Source organism: Nuphar pumila, chromosome 9 (genome assembly GCF_984573655.1).
Source record: "Nuphar pumila chromosome 9, dmNupPumi1.hap1.1, whole genome shotgun sequence".
NCBI lineage: Eukaryota > Viridiplantae > Streptophyta > Magnoliopsida > Nymphaeales > Nymphaeaceae > Nuphar > Nuphar pumila.
Window position 1 is genome coordinate 84,190,290 of NC_143257.1, and position 17,595 is coordinate 84,207,884.

The window sequence follows — 17,595 nt, forward strand, 5'->3', positions numbered from 1 at the left end:
GATGGCCGAGAAGGCTAAGGCGGCTCCAAAGAAGGCAGCTTCTAAGACCAAAGCTAAGAAGAAGCTCATAAAAAAGCCAGTCAAGATCAGCGAGCAGAAAGTACAGCGTGACAGTACTTCTGAAGGCTCCGAGTCAGCGGAAGAGATCTTCGAGGAGGAAGAACAGTTGATCTACATCCCGAAACATCTGCGGCAGTCCAAGAGGCCGGTAGAAGAGCCAGTGTCAGTGAAAAAGCCCAAATATGGGGCCCCTGCAGAGGACTCGATCCAGGCACTGACAAAAATGGTCAAAGACCTGCAAGTCCGGGATAAAGGGAAAAGGTCATACACTAGGCAGGATTTCTACCTCGGTTTAGAGGGGGACATCAATCTGGAGAACCTCCCCAGAAAGTTCATTAAATTTGATGGGTCCGGAGATCCCAAGGCTCACCTCGCCATGTTCTTTGCGGAATGCGCCCGGTTCAGCGAAGACAACCGCGCCCTATTTCTCTGTTTTTCCCGCAGTTTGGAGGGAATAGCTGCCAAATGGTATGCTGAACACGTCAATCCCATTGAACTAAGGGATTTTGACAAAGTCGTCAACATGTTTGTTGAACGCTTTCTGTTCAACACGGAAGCTTTGCCCACCCTAAACCACCTGTGCAACTTGAAACAGGAGCCCAATGAGAAGGCCAGAGACTTCATTCACAAATGGAGAAGCCTTTGCAACAAAATGAGAAACCCTATTTATGAGGAACATGCCCTCCAAGTCATTCTCAACAACTTCTCCCAACCCCTAAAAAGTCTTCTTTTCCCATACCCCTCCAAGTCCTTTATTGAGCTGACAGAGCGAGCGGAATGGCTTGAGATGGGGGTGGAAAACGGGATGTATGAGGGGGTTGCTTTGGCCAAGAACATCCCGGACCCAAAGAAGAAGGCACATTTCACCTACTTCGCCGAGGTTCCAGGGAATGATCAGGGCAGTGGCAGTGGCACGAAGCCTGAGCAGAATAGGGGAAGAAAGGGCAAATTCTTCAAGAACAATGATAAGCCTCTTCCGGCCGGTCCTCAACAAAAGGGGGACCTTCAAGAAAAGCCCAAACATATAAACTAGACCAGGGATCAGAAATTCACTCCCCTCGACCAGCCGCTGGAGAAAATTCTGGAATACTTGCTGTCTCACGGGATGGTAAAACTTTCCAAGGTTGCAGATCCGCCAGTGCTCATGGGTAGATTTAAGGAGCAGTATTGCAAGTTCCACAGGGCAATGGGCCATGACACTGAATATTGCTTCGTCCTGAAGCATCTGATCCAGGATTGCATCGATAAAAGCATCCTCATCGAGGATGAAGAAGAGGGCAAAATGGACATCCTATCCGCCCCATTCCCAAAGCATTCCACATCAACCGTTTGTGAACATTCCTTCCTACCGCAGAGTCACATACATCCTTGTTCCGAAGAGGAGATGAGTTTGCAGCATCAGGTGATAGTTCTATATCAGAATCAACCTCCATTTCAGAGAGGGGATATCCTCTCATTTTTAAACATTAGAAACATGTCAGTTGAGAGTGGAAAAACCCAAGTTTTTCCAAAGAGATTTGTAAAAAGGGAAGCCTGCACAGAGGAAGCAGAAACCTCAGAAGCAGCAGAAGAGCGAGCCAAAAACCTTCAGAAGCCTATTACAGTGCTCTCCAACATCTCCATTTTTGAGTTGACTCACGACTCTCCCCAGCACAAGGAAAAACTAGATGATCTATTGAGGAAGATCAAGGTGAAACCGGGCACCACACCCGAAGATATGGCGCAGATTGTAAATCAAGCAATGACAAACGCGCCTATTACTTTCTCTGATGAGGACTTGCCCAAGCCTCATTCATTCCACAACAATGCACTGTACATCGTAGTCAGGACCAGGGGCATGACTGTCCCGCACGTACTTGTTGATGGAGGCAGCAGCCTCAATATTTGCCCAGAAATGACAGCGAAAGCACTGGGTTTGAAGGAAGACGAATACGTGCCTGATCCCATCACCATCTACGACTTTGATAATCACGGGCAGACTGCCAAGGGCAAGATCTTCCTAGAAATCTTCATCAACTACTCAGTACACACGGTGCTATTCCATGTCGTTAACGTGCCGCCAACTTACAATCTGTTGTTGGGACGAACATGGATCCACAATGCCAATGTCGTTCCATCAACTCTCCACCAGTGCATCAAGTGGTCCAAGGGTGGAATGATCACTACTGTTTTGGGCAAAGACCCTGAAGAAAGGCTGCCACAGCCTATGATTCCTCGTCCCACATTTACAGCTGATATTCTAAGCATCCGAGAAGCGGATGAGATCAACCTCAGTGACAGTCTAGAGATGCTGAAACTGAAAGATGTCATGGAAGAGGAAAATATTGCAGCTACGGTCCAATGGCAGGGACCTTGTTTCTTCAAGTTAGGAGGATGCATTGATTACGCCTCCTTCAAAGATCACCCTTTATTCCCTCAGTTCTCCAAAGCCAGAATGGGATTTGATCTGCTGATAAAACATGGATATCAGCCATTCCGGGGCATAGGAAAGAATGAAGATGGTATAGTGGAGCCAATCGTTCCTACTCAGCATTCAGACAGTTCAGGGTTGGGGTTCACCGGCCAGGATTCCAGCAAAAGGATAGTTTTCGTCAGGGGAAACAAGTGAAGATGATGCCTTAGTTTTCCTGCTTTCTTTTCTTCTCTTTTTGTAGGGACAATACAATCCCATCTTTTGTTAAAGTCTTGTAAATACTTTACCTCAATCAATGAAAAATCAAATCTTCTCTTCAAAGCGTCTATCATTTTCTTCTTATACTTTGTCTATGTCATTGTTCTTTACTTTATACAAGAATTTGATTTGGCTCGTACTTTCTCTTAAAAACAACCTTTCTTACATTTTCAGGACCATTAACTCTTGAGTCAATGACAAGATTTGTTATCAATCCCAAGTATCTAAAAATGGCAAGGTTTTCTGAGATGAAAGAAAGAGCAGAGGTCAGTCAGGCAGCAGAGCAGACTAAAGAGCCAACCGAATTTGATTCAACCATTCAGGATTTGCCAGAATTTGCCCACATTCAGAAGCAGGATGAACCCTCATCTTTGGTTCAAGATCCAACTGAGGATATCAACATTGGGTCGAAAGATGATCCAAAAATTCTCAAAATTGGGTCAAGTCTAAGCAAAATTGAAAAAGCTAGACTCATCCAATTCCTCGAAAAGCATCAGGAAGTATTTGCCTGGACTTATAAGGACATGCCAGGACTGGATATCAAGTTGGTTGAGCATCGACTCAAATTGAAACCAGAAGCCAGACCAATCAAGCAGAAATTGAGGAAATTAGACCCTCGAATTGAGCAGCAAGTCAAGGAAGGACTTGAAGATCTATTGAAAGCAGGCTTCATCCGGGCCATTGATTATCCAGATTGGTTGGAAAATATCGTAGCAGTCCCTAAAAAGAACAGAAAAGTTCAGATCTGCATTGATTTCAGGGATCTCAATAAAGCCACCCTGAAAGATGATTATCCGCTTCCCAATATTGACCTGTTGATCGATAGCACGGCAGGTCATGCCATGTTTTCCTTCATGGACGGATATTCAGGTTATAATCAGATCAAGCTGGCCATTCGTGATCAGTCGAAGACTTCATTTACTACACCATGGGGAACCTTCTGCTATACGGTGATGCCATTTGGGCTCAAAAATGCCGGGGCAACCTATCAAAGGGCAATGGCCGTCATTTTCCATGATCAAATGCACAAGAATATGGATGCATACGTGGATGACATTTTGGTTAAGTCTAAAGAAGAAGAGGATCACCTTGATGCTCTTAGTCAAGTTTTTGAAAGACTTATTCTTTACAAGTTGAGACTTAACCCTCAAAAATGTGTTTTTGGAGTTGAGTCTGGCAAATTACTCGGCTTTATTATCAGCAAGAAAGGGATCGAGGTGGATCCGGCCAAGGCAAAAGCCATTATTGACATGCCGCCTCCAACTAACCTCAGGGAACTGCGGAGCCTTCAAGGGCGTATTCAGTCTATTCGCAGATTCATCTCTAATTTGGCCATGAGATGCGAGCCTTTCAACCATTTGCTAAGAAAAGGAGTTAAATTTAAATGGGGATCAGAATGTCAGCTCTCGTTTGAGCGCCTCAAGCAGTATCTCCTTAATCCGCCAGTTTTGAAGCCGCCTAAGCTGGGAAAGCCTCTCTTACTATATATTTCAGTCAATCAGAATGCCTGTGGTGGATTCCTCGCTCAGTATGAAGAAGGCAGCCTGATAGAGCACGTCATCTACTATGTGAGGAAAACTTTCATTGATTATGAAAAGAAGTATTCTCAGATGGAGAAAACTTGTCTGGCTCTGGTTTGGATGTGCCAGAAATTGAGACATTACCTATTGGCTTCTGAAATCAAGTTTCTGTCAAAGCTTAATCCTCTCAGATATATCTTGGAACAACCATTTCTCACTGGACGAATTGCAAAGTGGCAAGTCCTTCTGATGCAATATGACTTAGAGTATGTCTCTCAAAAGTCAATTAAAGGCCAAGCGATCGCAGATCAGTTGGCGGATTTCCCTCTGACTGAAGAAATTAAAGCAGAGGATGATTTTTCTGATGAGAACATCTGTAATATCCAACAGCCCCCAGTTTGGAACTTGTTCTTCGATGGCTCTAAAAACATATCTGGCATCGGGATTGGACTTTTGTTGATCACTCCAGAAAAAGAAATGATCCCTTATTCTCTCAAGCTTGGTTTCCAATGCACTCATAATATGGCCGAGTATGAAGCTTTAATACAAGGCCTCAAAATTATGCAAAGTTTCAATGTCAAGAGAGTACATGCTTTTGGCGACTCTCTACTTGTTGTCAGTCAAGTTAACACTGAATGGCAAGTGAAAGATTCTAAATTAATTCCATATCAGAAGATCATACTAACTCTTGTGGACAACTTCGAAGAATTTCAGCTCAGTCATATTAGAAGAGAGCATAATCAAATAGCTGATGGTTTAGCCAGTCTGGGCTCCATTCTATCCTTTAAAGATGGTGATTCATGTCGTTCTTTCGAAGTTGGCAGACTCGAGCAACCTGCTTTCGATTCAATTATGCAAGTAAGCCAGGTCGATCAGAAGGAGAAGCCTTGGTACCAAAACATCAAAAAATTTATTGAGACGGGTAAATTTCCACCAGAAATGCCTAAAAGGGAGCAACGTGCGATTCAACGCATGTCTACCAGATATTTCATTCTTGCCAATGTCCTCTACCGCCGTGGGTTTAGTTCTGAGTATTCAAGGTGCTTAGACAAAGAAGAGGCTATGGAAGTTATCCAAGAGGCGCATGAAGGGATTTGTGGTGGCCATTTCGGCTATCAGACTCTCGTCAAACAAATCATTCGAGCAGGGTACTACTGGAATATCATGCAGCAGGACTGTCATCGATTTGTGAAGAAATGCGTCAAGTGCCAATTGCACACGCCTTACATTCATGCTCCGGCCGCATATCTACAATCAGTTGTTTCTCCTTGGCCATTTTCCATGTGGGCTTTTGACGTCGTCGGCCCGATTACTCCTTCTGCTTCCAACGGCCACAAATACTTTCTGGCTACGACAGAGTATTTCACGAAGTGGGTTGAAGCTGTTACTCTACGCACAGTAGAAGGCCGCCATGTGGTTTCTTTCATTCACAAGAATATTGTCTCAGATAATGAAACTCATTTTAAAAATGAGAGGATGAAAACCTTCTGTTCTAAATTCAGAATTTTCCATCATTTCTCAGCTCCCTACTATCCTCAAGGGAACGGCCAAGCAGAGGCTACCAATAAGATCTTAATCCGTATTTTGGAAAGGACCGTGAAGACAGGTCGAGATTGGCATGAGCAAATTCATGACGCACTTTGGGCATATCGAACCACCATTCGGACCTCGACTAATGCCACTCCCTCGGAACTTGTTTACAGAACCGAAGTGGTGTTACCTCTCCATATCCAAAAACCCGCTCTCAAATTCGCTTCACTTATAGAATTACCACTTGATCAGTACCAGCAGCAGAGATTGGTGCATCTAGATTTACTGGATGAAAAAAGACTCAAGGCAGCGGAACATGCTCAAGCTTATCGGTAGAGGATAGCTCGACATTATGCCAAGTCTGTCATTGAGAGAAAATTTCGAGTTAACGATTTGGTACTCATATCAATGGCTCATCTCAAGCATCGACCACGGGGCAAGTGGTCACCCAACTGGGAAGGCCCTTATGTGGTTAAGGAAGCACTTCCTCGCAATTCGTATCGTCTAATCAACGCAGATGGAGTAGAAATGTCAGATCCCATCAATGCTCTGCATCCGAAGAAATATTATACTTAGAATTTTCATTCTAAAGCCTTTGTATTATTCAAAGAGCCATTTCAATAAAATAATGATCTTCTATCAATTCTTACATTCTTTTCCATGATACTGGGGCATTTTATTTTGATCTATAATCATCTCCTTCCATCATATGCAGGCAGGATTAGACGAAAAGCTCTTCTCCTCAAATTTTGTTAGTTCTTAATTTGTCTTGTGATCTTTATTTTTCATTTCATTTGATTCATTTTGCTTTGATCAAATTTATGTCAAGCTAATGCTCGTTTATGTCAAGTTTTCAACAAACTTTTCAATCTTAATTACAATTCCATCTACTTTTATCTTTGAAAATACCCTTTCAGGTTAAGGGATAAACCTGATGCCTCCTTTCAATGAGGTATTCTTTTATTATTTTTCCCGTTCAGGATAAGGGGATAAATCCTGAATTATCTCCTAAAACTCATTTTGAAAATCTGGCAGATCTTCAAAACCCAGTTCTAGCACTGATTATTTCTTAAACTTTTTCAATCATATATTGAGCTCATTTGAAAAACCCGGTTCTCACACGGGTAACCTATTAAAATCGGTCTTCTGACCAAAGATCTTTCTCCTTCTAAATTCAAGTTCTGACTTAAATCTCTCAAAATTTCATGTATTTTCAAAAGGATCCAGCATCTCGTTGGTCATGTATTTTCAAAAGGATCCAACACTCATTGGTCGTGTATTTCCAAAGGATCCAGCATCTCGCTGGTCATGTATTTCCAAAAAGATCCAGCATCTCGCTGGTCATGTATTTCCAAAAGATCCAGCATCTCATTGGTCATGTATTTCCAAAGGATCCAGCATCTCGCTGGTCATGTATTTCCAAAAAGATCCAGCATCTCGCTGGTCATGTATTTCCAAAAGATCCAGCATCTCGTTGGTCATGTATTTCCAAAAGATCCAGCATCTCACTGGTCATGTATTTCCAAAGGATCCAGCATCTCGTTGGTCATGTATTTTCAAAAGATCCAGCATCTCGTTGGTCATGTATTTTCAAAAGATCCAGCATTTCATTGGTCATGTATTTCCAAAGGATCCAGCATCTTGTTGGTCCTGTATTCCAAAAGATCCAGCTTCCGTTGGTCGTGTATTCCAAAAGATCAAACCCTTAGGGTGCGACTCCTCAACTCTATCATTTACAAACCTTCAAGTTCTCCAATCTCACAATTCTATCAGTCTCCCAACCTCTGGTTGTAATGTCCTCAAAATCTTATCATTTTCTCAACCCTCGGGTTATAATCTCCCAAATTCAATTACTTTCAAACCATCAGATTAAATCCTTCATTTTCAAAATCCAGTTTTCATAACTGGTCGAGATTTAAAATCCAGTTGTCATAACTGGTCGGGATTTGAAATCCAGTTTTTCATAACTAGTCGGGATTTGAAATCCAGTTGTCATAACTGGTCGGGATTTAAAATCCAGTTGTCATAACTGGTCGGGATTTGAAATCCAATTTTCATAACTGGTCGGGATTTGAAATCCAGTGTTTTCACTGGTCGGGATTATCAAAAATCCAGTTTCTCATGAACTGGTCGGGATTTCCAAAACCTCATGTATTTTATCAAGTTCAGTTTTCTAAAGTTTGATTTCTTACACCATTTCTTTAAATTACAGCTCAAGTTCTCATCAAAATCTATATTGAGTGATTATTTCACAAAGAATTCATGAAAACTTTGCCAATTTGCTAAAAGCATTTGTTGATTCTAAAAGTCTGACTACACGAAAAGAATTTCCTCATATTACCCCTAATATTTCCTTCAAAAAGGTGAAACCTTTTGCGAAAAAGAGGTAAAATTCAAATCTTTTCCTGTTGATCAACCAAAAGGATGTAAGAAATGTCCTCGATATGATCAATAAAAGAAATCTTCAGTGATGTTGAAAAGCCAGAAACGAATTGATATTGATCTTAGCTATGGCGCGTGTTTTAAAATGACTTTCTGGCAATCAGGCAGTGGAAATATCTTGAGCCATAAAAAAGAATTCACTCAATCCATATCTTCTCATTTTCGTTTAAAAGTTGCAATCAAATATCCGCAAAAGGGATCTCTCAATTGTCGTCAAGATGAAGGCAAATTAAGCGAGTAGACCCCCGGGGCCAAAGAAGACTTGAAACATCTCCAAGATGACGGAGTTTGTGACGGATCCTTCCAGGGAAAGTTCGGATCACTGTCGAGATGAAGGCGGATGTGATGGGCCTACCGACAAACCCTAAAAGATATTTGATTCTAGCTATCATCTAAAGACCGTTTTAAACCAATGTCATCAATTGAATCCCTGAGATAAAAGAAGGATCGGAACATCTCCAAGATGAAGGAGTTTGTAACGTACCCTTCCCTGAAAAGGAAAGAAAAGTCAGGACATCCAAATGAAGGATGATGTGAAAAACCGAGAAAGCCCAATGACTCAAAAGGAGTGCAAAAAGATCATCGTAGGGAAAACACCCAGATATCAAACTGCCAAAGTTAACAAAAGTCATCTTTTCTCATGCAAAATTCTTTTATCAATATATTTTCATTACTTGCTTTTTTGAAATTAAGAATATTTCTTCTATTCTCATATCAGGGAAATGGATAGCTTCCTTGAAGAAAATCGTCAGTGCTAAAAATTTGAATCTGACTCTTAGAACTAAGGAGTTAACCTCATTTGGGGGAAATACTCTAGGTAAAAGAGGGAATATCTTTTGCACATACGTGCACATTTCCAAGCATTTGAATCTACTACGATTTTATCTTATTGGCAAAACTTTCTAGCCATTCCGAGAATGAAATAAACATTTGATATCTATTCTGATGCAACCTAGCGTTGTCTATATCTTCCAGAAGAGTTGCCTCATCCAGTTGAAGTATCTTTTTCTGTCCCATCGCGGTTTCTTCAGTCAAGGATTCTGTATGGTGTTCCCACTCAGGTTAAGGGTCAAAACCTGAATTTTCTGCGAGAGGTCATTGATTTCAAAAAGCTATTTCAGTCTCAGCAAACGAGACACCCAAAATCATTCCTTTTTCCAAGCTTTAAGGAACCCTATATTTTTCTCCTTTCGCAAACCCCTTTTCGGATTTGTTCGTCCAAATTCTGAAGGTCCCATTATGGTTTCTCCATTTGAGAAATCCGTATGGTAGATTTCCTATCCAGGTTAAAAGTTAACCCGGAACCTCGCTTCGCGAGGTATCTTCCTTGCAGGTTTGGGTTAAACCTGAGTCTCGTTCCAACGAGATTCCTCGTTTGGATGAGACGACTTCTTCCAGTCCCATCATGGTTCCTCCCATCAAGGAACCCATACTTCATACATTCATCCAAAGAAAGGATCATACTCGGGCTTCATTTCACAAGGCATTTTCCAAAATGTCCCATCAAGGTCCCCGTGTATCCCTTTCCTCAATTCAAATTCATCTTGATATATCTTCGTCCCATCCAGGTTAAGGGCTAAACCTGAATCATTCCAAAGAGAGTATCTTGTCTCATCCATGAGACCTGATCAAAATGCTCATTTCCCACCATTTCGGGATTTTACCCAAAGTCCCATCACGATTTTCTCATTTCTATTTGATCACATCATCTTCGAGGATTTCATCCCCCCAAAACCATTCAGGATAAGGTTCTAAGCCTAAAGAGCCATATTTTCAAAATAATTCTTCCACACCCAGTTCAGATCTGCTGACTGGGGCATTTTTCAAAATTTAGAGTGTTGTCTTTGCCACTAAGCTCGGCTTTCAACCGGCTTATTAGCAAAGAGGGGCATCTGTGAACACCCCAAATTTTTTAAAGTTTTGTAAAAATGACCCTTTTGCCCCTGACTCTATTTTTTTTTTAGAAAATCAAAGCAATTTCAACACTAAATTTCAGTCTTTCTTCAGATTTCTGGATTAAATTCCACATTGATATATTCAAATTTAACTCCGGGACTGAACTCAGTATTTAAAATCCAAATCTGAGCCCCGTTGTCCGATTTCCAAAATAAAATCACAAAAATACCAAAAAAATGATTTTGAAAGGCTCGGGCGGCTCATCCGACACTTTGTTGGATCCTCGGCCCTATATTTCTCAGTTTGAGGTTGTAAACCTCGAATATTTCCTAGAAATCCAGATACAAATCCATTTTCTGAAGAAATTTTCTCAAAATTCGCCTTGAGTTCTCAGAAAAACTCCTTTTGTAAATATTTTACAAAAAACATCAAAAAAATTAGTTTCAATCTTTGATTTCTTGTAAAGCTTTAGGATTTTATTCTAAAAATACAAAAAAATAAAAAGAAAACACAAAAACCAAAAAAAATTACAAGAAAAGCAAATGATTCTCAAGGTTTTAAGAAGTTTCTTGCTGAAAACCTCAATTTTCAACTATTTTGCAAAAAAATCTTTTTAAGGGGAGCCTCTTTTAGGAAATATCACAAAAATTCCAACGACCCCTTCCCGCGCCTTCTTCCTTCTCCTCTCCACCGTCCGATTTGCAACAGTCGGCCTGTTCTTCCATCTTCGATCTCCAACGATTTTCATTCACGAACCTTCTCTTCCATCTATAAAAAAGGAGGAACAAGGGAAAGAAGGGGATCCATTTTTCTGGTGCCGATCATTCCCCCCCCACATTCCATCTTTTTCTCTGATATCCCTTATTTTTTTCCTAGAGATCGATCTTTCTGCAAGCGCACCTCCCTTTTACCCATTACCGATCGAGTTTTCTCTGCAAAAGTCCACTACAATCCACCTTCATCGAGTTGCCCGGTAAAATCCATCATCAACTTCATCCATCCAACCTCACTCGCTCATCTGGCAGCCATTTCACTTCGAAAAAAAAGAGAAAACATCAATTGGTGCTTCATCCCTCTGGTGCTTCCCCTTCAACCAACGGAAGATCGATCAGAGAAATCACAAAAAAAGAAAACTGAAGAACGATTCCTCTCCAAGGCATCACTTCTGTATTTGCCTAAAAGAACTCGAATTCTCTGCAAGAGACAGGAACATCCAGAAGTGTTGATGTCCTTCTTAGATTAGGATTTCAAAATTCAGTTTAAATCATTGTAATAGCTAGATTGGAATAAGAATTTACATTTCCTGCTTTAGGTAGAATGAATGAGCATTGTAAAAATGCCATGAATTGCTTATTTCATGCATTTCTCCTTTATTTCTTAAATTCTCACAATGGTGAAACACGAATGACACGTGCACCATTTCGTAAGAGGTAATGGATGTTAAGTTAATGATCCACATCAATGGCCATAGTCAGGATGTGCACAAAACTTAGCATTTTTACCTTTTACAAAATAACACTGGATCTGCATTGGATCCACTTTCAAAATCATCATATTTTCTTTAAATATTTTCCTCTTTTATTAGAATTTAACCTGAAACTAATTCAACATATATACCAATGGCCATAGTCAGGGTATATTGAGAACTAATTTCATTTTAAATTCTATAAAAGCACCAAAATGTATTGCATTCTTCACTCGAATTTAAATGTGGTTATCATATAATATATTCAATGACCATAGTCAGGGATATATTATATCTCAACCCCATTCTTAATTCACTTAAAGAATGAAATAGCTTTTCAAATTTCAAACTTCAAACCTATTCAAATTCATTCATCATATAGGGCAGAATTGCATCATATTTTCAAAACTTCTTTTCAAAATCCCAAGTGTTTCTTCTTCTTCATCAGATCTTATTCAAATCCAATTCTATCTCACTTCAAGATTCAAGAATTCAATTTCAAAGTCCAATTTGACTTTGAAATTCCAAAGTCACTTTTATATTCAAACTTCCAACTCAAATCAAGATTCAAAATCAAAGTTCAATTTAACTTTGAAGTTATCTTCTGATTTCAAAATCAAGTTCATCCCCTTATCTTCAAATCAAGGTTTTTCAAGTTTAAATTTGGGTTTCTAAAACCCAGATCCATTTTTAAAGGTCCTATTTGGACTTCTCAAAACCCAAATCCAAAGACAAATCCTAGTCTCAACTTGGATGCAGATTTCCAAGTATAAAACTCTATTCCATTTTGGATCTCCCACCACAGATCCAAAATCCATTTAGGATCATAATCCTTTTCCCACTTTGGATCTCCCATCACGGATCCAAATTCCATTTAGGATCCAAATCCTTATTCCACTTTGGATCTTCAATCACAATCCAAATTTCATTTAGGATCCAGACCCTCATTTTACCATGGGATCTCAGATTCGGATCCAAATTCCAATTCTTAGGATCCAGAACCCCATTCTACTTCAGATCTTAGATTTCAGATCCGAAATTCATCTTGGATTCCAAATCTTGAATCCAATTCCATTCAAAATTTTAGATCCAAATTTTCATATTGATTCCAATTCTTAAAACCAATCCCATTTCATTTCAAGATCAAGTTTTCATTTCAGATCCTAAATTCAGAATTCAACTTTGAAACTCTATTCAGAATCCAGAACTTGGATTCAGATTTCATCTTGAAATTCCAACTTTTGCAAATCCCATTTCTCAATTCCTTTAGATTTCCCACATTTCCTTCTAAATTCAAAACTTCAAAATTGGAATTCAATTCCATTCCAAATATTCATCCAAGTTCAAACTTCTAAATTTAAAGTCCATTTGTGACTTTGAAAATTTCCTTCTCTTTTTATCTCAAAACTTCGAAATCATCTCTTTCTAAATCCAGACGCATATTCCCAAGCTCATTGATTATTCTAAAAACTTAGAACTTTAAATCTTAAGTTCTAAGTTAGAAATCATTTCTTCACTTTATCAGATTCATCTCAGAAACACTTGGGAATTCTTCAGAACATTTTTAAAAAAAGAGCATACATCTTTGCATTACACAAGAATGATTCTTTATGCATTTTAGACTTAGAATAGATACTTAGATAATTTCTTAGCAAAGCAAAAGGCATTAATTCGACCCTTGGTTCGATTACCCCTGGTAAAGGCGCCAGGAACGGTCGAACCTCGTACCGACGAGCGGATCTCGTCTCCCAGTTTTCCCGCAAATATTTCAAAAACGGAGGCGAGTTATTTCAAAATTCTTTAAAATTAAGGTCAAGTGAGACCCGCAAAAGAGTTCCTCCTCTCTTCTCTTCTTTCTTTTCTCTTCTCTCTTTTTTTCTGTCTTTTATCTTTCTCCCTTCAAAAAGGAGGAAAATAAGAGGTTGGAAAGGAAAAGATAAGGAAGAGAGAGAATATTATGGGAGGAAAATTTTTGCGATGATCACATATTCTAAGACAAAGAATGTAAATTTTCATTGTATCTAGCTATTGCAATCATGGAAAGGAGATTTGAGATGATAGAATTTTAATCTAAGAGAGGAAATCAACATTTTCCATATATCCATGTAAAACAAGGTTACTGTAAAAATAATAGGCTAAAGATATGGAATATGTCATGGCAAAATTGCATATTTATAGCTAAGTGTGGCATCTACCTCTGATATATGTATGTATGCTAATGAGAGAAACATATGCAGAAATATACATCGATTAAAGAAATGTGTAGGCAAGCATTCATGCTAAAGGGGAAAATACATATGAAAAGAAATGCTCATAACATGAAGAAAGATGTACATTCTAGGCTAATGAACGGAGTACCTATATATAGACATATATATATATAGAGAGAGAGAGAGAGATAGGGAGATACACGTATATATATATATATATCCAAGCATGATATTTATATACATATGCTCATATTCAGTATGTGTGACATATTGTGATAGCAAATGATTGACATTTGCCATGAGAGTGAAGATAGTGATAATGAGTGAAGAGTGTTGTTGTGGGTGTGTGGCAATGAAATTGGAGTGATAATAGTATGGGTGTAGCAATGTTGACAGAAATGGCCAAGTGGAGTCAGCAAGGTGAAGAGGTTGTTGATGAGAATGGAAATGTGATGAACAAACAATGGAGGATATCAGTATGCTGAGGAAAATGAAGAGATGAAATGATGGGGGTGGCAGGGTATTAAGTGCATAATTATGCATGGACAGCAAACACAAGTGAGTGAGATTTTATGAGGAAGTCACAGCAGGGAGGTGCTGTGTGGCAGAGCAAAGCGTTGGGAGGCTGCTAACTGAATTTTGCTCATTTCTTGTTTTGCAAGAAGGAACCTGTGGCAAGATTATGCAAGCAAGTTCACTAAGAAAATCACACACTGGTTCATTGTTTGTTAAGTAGATGTGAAGTATCTTCTACAACACGTCACCTCTACTTCTCCAGCCACTCTCATGGTCTCGGCAGTCCCAGTCATAAGCTAAGAGCCTTTGGGCTAAGGCTCCAAGCCTCTTACGCAGGGATGGGAGGATTCCAGTTACAAATCCTATACAGTTCTTCCTATTCCCTTCTGATTGCTTATCCATGAACATCTGGACAGAGTTCACAAGTGATTGAAGAGTAACCAGTACCTCTGATGCCAATGAGAATGAGGATGAGCATGCTATATCTATTATAGAATCAAAGAATGAATAAGCAGCACAGAAGGAGTAGTCTATATTTCCAGATGAAGGAGATGGTTGGATACCTGAGAGGATATCATCCAGTATTCTACTTGACTGGAATGTGTCCAGCAAATCCTTAAGGATTCCAGCGTTCAGTTGGAAATATATATCTGGAAGACTCAACATCTTGTTGTAGCAGCACAAAATTTCTTTACAGATAGAGAAGGCCACAGAAGACCTCGATCTTGGCAGTTAAGCTATGCCTGGATTACCAGCTGATTCAGATTTACTTCCCCAATGGTCTTGACAGGTTTCAGAGCCCTCCTTCAGCACACATACTACAATGTCAAGATGCTTCCTGAGACAGGGAAACAATGGCCTAATCTTATTTTAGAATTCTGTGATGGACATCTTACAGAGACCACATGAGGTCTTGCAACCTTTCATACTAGCAGCAACAAAATGTTTTCTTGTGGGCCTCAACCAATCAAGCTTAGAATTAAGATCACGAAGAAGATATAAGTGTAGGGGCAGCTCTGCTGCAGAATCTGGACAACAAGGATCCTGCTTCTCTGAAAGAGATAGTATTGACAAAGAGTCCACAACTAAAGGCCTGAAGTTGTGTCTTTGCTCATCCAAAACCATGGTTTCCATGGAAATCTTTATGAGATCAAGCACATCACTCAGATATTCTCCATCTACTGAATCTTTCTTTGTTGAGATTGAGAAATCTTTTGATACCTGTTGGCTCATTGCAGCATCAGCTCTCTTAAGGGTTTCCAAAATGGTAGTTTGTCTGAGGCTTCCACGAAGGTCTGATGCTGGATTACCTGAGGCCTTTTTCTGTCTTTTCTTACTGTTATGCAAAGTTTCATTAGGTACCATTCTCTTGTTTGTCTTAAGATCGCCATGCTGCAACTGTTCATAATTACTGAGGAATGAAGTTGATGAAAGCTCAGTTAAGCCCTGGTAGGGAATAAGAGTGTAACTCAAGACACGCATTCAAAAGACTCTCCAAGAAAACCAAGTTTCTCAAGCGCACCAGTAACTTTGATTTTGCTTCCTCCTTCATAGCATGAGTAATGCAATCCTCTTTGCTAAAAAATTGTGAAGAGAAGGCATTAAGCAATTCCCTCATCCAGTTGATGGAATAATAGAGTGACAAACACACTATTTGCTTCTGCTTTGCACTTAGAGATTTTCAGACAGTTTCCATGAAATACTTGGTAGAAGGAAGATATAGTGGACAACCAAGAAGTGCATTGATACCTCCAAGAGAGCCTTGATTAGTCAACCTCTCAACAACTGATAATAATAGGAAGTTGGCTGGAAGAAACTGCAAAGTTGTTGATTTCTGTTGTGAAGACGAAAGTAGTGACAATATGTTCAAACAAATTGAAGATAGATCACCATCTAAGTTCATCCACAGTTCCCCTTCCAAATCACCCATCTCATCAATCTTGCTAGATAATTGGCCTCCCTCAAGGTCATATAGGAATGCAGATTCAAACTCTCCCACAAGCTTGCACATCCACTCCATAATAGGTTGTTGAAGGCTTATGCAACCTAACAATCCAACCAACTCATCATAGAACAGGACCAAAAGCAGAGGAGACACTTTGCAAGAGTCAAGTGCGATCTTTAGCAAGTCCAAAGACTCCTCACTGTTTGTTTTCTGAGATGCGAGCATGCTTGGCAAAGCATTTACTTCACCCAATAAAGAAACTACTTTGAGAATACCAATTATCCCCCTTCTTTTGTACCTCCAATCTGGATGAGAAACCTGTTTTCGAACAATCATCAAAAGTTCATTTGCAATACCACAACCATCCAAGCTTGCATCTGACATAGCTAAATGGCTAAACAGTTCATAAACCTTGTGCAGATTTTCATCACTAAATCCTTCTAGATAGTCCAAAATACCATTTATGTGTGAAGAAGTTGAAATAACCTCTTTCAAATATTTGGAAGACAGCAAGATCAAGGTCTCCAGTGCAGAGTTAACTTCAAAATTTATGCCAGAACCCATATGCATAACGAGCGAACCAAGAACTTCTTGTCTACAATATGAGTCGAAGAACTCTTCAAACAGGGTAGTGTAGGGTAGGTATAGCAGCTGGATGAGGGAATGAAGTGCAGCAGTGTGTGATGGAGTGTTGACGTTGCTGCAATTGCAGCAAGTGACTGGGTGAGGCTGAAATAGTGGAAATAATGCAGGTGGGTAGAAAATGATGGGACAGAATGTTGGTGGCTATGACAGGTAAGTGGGGTTGAAGTTGAATATGAGGATGCAATAATTTGAAAATGGAATGTAGAGATGATGGAAATAGGCACCGTTAAAAGGTAATGCAGCAAATGTAGTATGTTTGAAATGGCGGATGTTGGGTAGGGTAATTGTGATGTGGGTATAAGGTTACAGTAGGTTGGAATGCTGCAAGAAATAGAAACTATACTCTAATGTCCTGCAAACTGGGCTAGAATGCCATGCCCAGCTTAATCCTTCAATGATCAATTCAGCAGTTAGATCAATGACTACTGATGTTCCAGCAATTGCTTCCATTTAACGTCATCTCCATAATATTCCCAACTTCTGATGTATGGAGCTCACTAAGAAAATAAAGATTGTAACCCTTCAAGATCACGATCTCTTTCACCAGCGTTACTGTCTTTATGCTTGAGAATCTTTCTCACACCTTTCCTTATAAAGAAATTGGCCATCCTCGTGCTTTAAGGCATACGCAGGTGAATGGAGGATATTGGTTGGCTCCAATTGCAACAAAACCCCAAAAAAAAAGGACTCCAAAA

At 39.7% G+C, this 17,595-nt stretch overlaps 1 protein-coding gene across 1 annotated transcript; it reads right to left on the reverse strand.

The window, feature by feature from the left end:
- Positions 1-14,544: 14,544 nt before the first annotated feature.
- Positions 14,545-17,350, reverse strand: LOC149828663 (uncharacterized). The gene is made up of 6 exons (XM_090017112.1): positions 17,208-17,350; positions 16,014-16,955; positions 15,833-15,887; positions 15,200-15,756; positions 15,063-15,114; positions 14,545-14,976 (listed from the first exon to the last, which is right to left on the reverse strand). Exons 1-6 carry the CDS (start codon positions 17,348-17,350, stop codon positions 14,545-14,547), a joined length of 2,181 nt encoding a protein of 726 aa, XP_089873238.1.
- Positions 17,351-17,595: the final 245 nt, after the last annotated feature.

Bases quoted from the DNA above. Each gene is read 5' to 3' on its own strand.
- LOC149828663 (XM_090017112.1), bottom strand. From the start codon at position 17,350: ATGGAAGCAATTGCTGGAACATCAGTAGTCATTGATCTAACTGCTGAA. The intron at 15,888-16,013 runs GTATTTCATGGA...ACAATTTTTTAG, and splicing joins CTATATCTTCCTTCTACCAA to CAAAGAGGATTGCATTACTC. The intron at 15,115-15,199 runs GTCCATCACAGA...TGTGTGCTGAAG, and splicing joins TCATGTGGTCTCTGTAAGAT to GAGGGCTCTGAAACCTGTCA.